General features: G+C 41.1%; 1 protein-coding gene across 1 annotated transcript; it reads left to right on the top strand.

Moving 5' to 3' along the window:
- The first annotated feature begins 205 nt into the window (after window positions 1-205).
- Window positions 206-1377, top strand: LOC149253370 (uncharacterized). The gene is made up of 3 exons (XM_089454461.1): window positions 206-626; window positions 736-871; window positions 960-1377. The coding sequence occupies exons 1-3, from the start codon at window positions 206-208 to the stop codon at window positions 1375-1377; spliced, it is 975 nt and encodes a 324-aa protein (XP_089310587.1).
- Window positions 1378-2686: the final 1309 nt, after the last annotated feature.

The raw sequence follows: 2686 nt of genomic DNA, 5'->3' as shown, positions 1-2686 counted from the left end.
GGCATTTGATAGAGCTAATTGGCTCTACATAAGATTACTTTTGACTCATCTTGGCTTTCCCTTTGCATATATCAAATGGATCATGAGTTGCATAAAAGATGTATCTTACAGTGTGCTATTAAATGGGGAAGCCACATCTTTCTTCCTCTCGGAGAGGGGTCTCAGGCAGGGATGCCCACTCTCCCCACTACTTTTCTTACTTATCATGGAAGGATTAAGCAGGGCCATCATATCTGCCCGCAATAGGAATCAACTGGTTGGCATTAAGATATCTGAGAATTTTTATCTCACCCATCTATTATTTGTTGATGACATTCTCATTTTTTTAAATGGTATTATTGGAGACACCACGGCCCTTCAGAATATCTTCACTCTTTTTCAACAGGCAACAGGGATGACTATAAATGAAGGTAAATCTACAATTACTTCCTTTGGCTGCTCACAACATGAGATTATATTTACCGTACAACACTTCCCTTTTACCTCACTGAACCTGGAGGACGGACTTAAATATCTGGGCTTTAGGCTTAAGCCTAATGGGTATAGGATCGCGGACTGGACATGGCTGATTGCGAAAGTGGAGAAGCGCCTACAGGTTTGGTACCATAAATACATATCCCGTGCAGGTATATTAGTCCTTATAAAAGTTGTGATTGAAGCCACTCCTGTTTTTTGGATGACTCTGGCCTGGATACCGAAAGGTATACTAAACAGACTACAAAGTATATGCTGCAGATTTTTATGGAATGGTAATCAACCAGGTAGATTATTTGCCTGGGTCAAATGGGACACTATTGCAATGCCTAAGAGATGGGGAGGATGGGGTATCAAAAGGCTTGATCTTTTTTCCAAAGCCTGGCAGCAAAGCTCGGTTGGCATCTTATCACCTCAAATAGCCTCTGGTCCCGGGTTGCACAGGTAAAATATATATGGCCCATGAACCTGATGGACTGGTTCAGACAGCAGCATAGAACTAGTAATAACATCTCCAATGTATGGAAGGCGGTCATTAATGCATTACCACTCCTTCGTGAAGGCATTACATGGAGAATAAAGGAGGGCAATGTTGTCCGTATTGGCACGGACCCATGGGTTGGTTGTGGCAATGCACATAGACTACCGGCAGACTTGATAAGGATTTTACTCAGCAAAGGTATCACCCACATCAAACACATCGGGGACAGGAACAATTCCTCCTTCCTACAACAAGCATGGAAATCGGCTCATGATCTGGACATCCCTATACAATGGCAACTTGATTGGCAGGAATATACGGATGCTCTTACACAGGCTCACATCCGACTTACCGAAGGACCGGACGAGATTATATGGGCCTTTGCAAAACACAGTACATATTCTCCAAAGCAGGATATATGAGATTAATGGAACCTTTCAAACCCCCAAACATAAACCCGACTTGGAGAATACCTTGGAAGCTCAAGGCGGCCCCACGCACCCGCTTACTGATGTGGAACATTTTGTTTGATAAGATACCCACAGGGTCAAATCTGATGAAAAGATCCTTCCACGGACCTTTCTGGTGTCACCTGTGTTTCAATGATGAAGAAAATACTGATCATCTCTTCCTACATTGCCCCACCTCTAAAGCACATTGGAATTCCATCATTTCTCACTATCCTAGTTTAAAATCATGGCAAGGACACAACATTATGGATGCTTGGAGCACATGGTGTCAAAGGCAAGACGGAAAATCCAGAAATATGCCTCTTCTAGTTTGTTGGTCACTTTGGATTGCTAGGAACCTTTCTATTTTCAACCACAAAATACCCCACTGGCCTGTCATCCTGCTTCATATCATTGCGGATTATGATCTACTTCCCGAGGAGGACTCCAATGCCCCTCCCCGCACTATTATACTAGAAAACATAGACAAATCAAAATCGTGGGCATACTTTGATGGCTCTGTGCAGGAGGCCGGATGTGGTGGTGGAGCCATTCTCTTCCTAAATGATACACATTGTTACAAGATCCAAATAAATTTAGGCAGGGGAACTAATAATTATGCTGAACTCTACACTGCTAAACATCTCATTCATTTTGCATTGGAAAAAAATTGCAGATATCTACAGCTGTTTGGTGATTCCAAAATCGTTTGCAATTGGTTAAATAATGCATCCCACTGTAATGCATTTTCATTGAGGCGGTGCTTAGACAGGGCAATGACTGGCTGATCCAGGAGGAGATAGATGGGACCTTCCACCAGCATTATCACAGACCTTTTGTGGATACCAGAGATAATGGGCTACAAGCCCTATAATATGATCTGATAAACCCGTATATAGCATGTTTGTATTTACATCTTTTTGGACTATATTATGTTTGTATATACAACCCAGATTTTGATACTTAGTATCTCTCTCTGCGAAGAGACAGCTTACAATTTTGATCTTGTTCTCACTATGTTAGAGAACAGATATAGATACAGTTTAGCAGATAACAGACTCCCTGCGTGGAGATAATCATTACCTTTCTGGTCAAAAGTTTTGTTTTTTGAACTTGACAAGCAACTCTACCTCCATATGCATATGCCTTCGCATCCACAAAATGTAATTTCTTTATATTAATAGAAATTACGACTTTTTCCATGGGAAAAAAAAAATTACTAATTGAGAAGATATTTGGTTTCATAACATGAAGGTCAAATAAATTTTAGCAAATGGATTAA

Source organism: Pinus tabuliformis, chromosome 7 (genome assembly GCF_031772625.1).
Source record: "Pinus tabuliformis cultivar Carrire ecotype Pingquan chromosome 7, CPIR1, whole genome shotgun sequence".
In the NCBI taxonomy this organism is placed as follows: domain Eukaryota; kingdom Viridiplantae; phylum Streptophyta; class Pinopsida; order Pinales; family Pinaceae; genus Pinus; species Pinus tabuliformis.
This window is presented reverse-complemented; position numbering and strand designations above follow the sequence as displayed.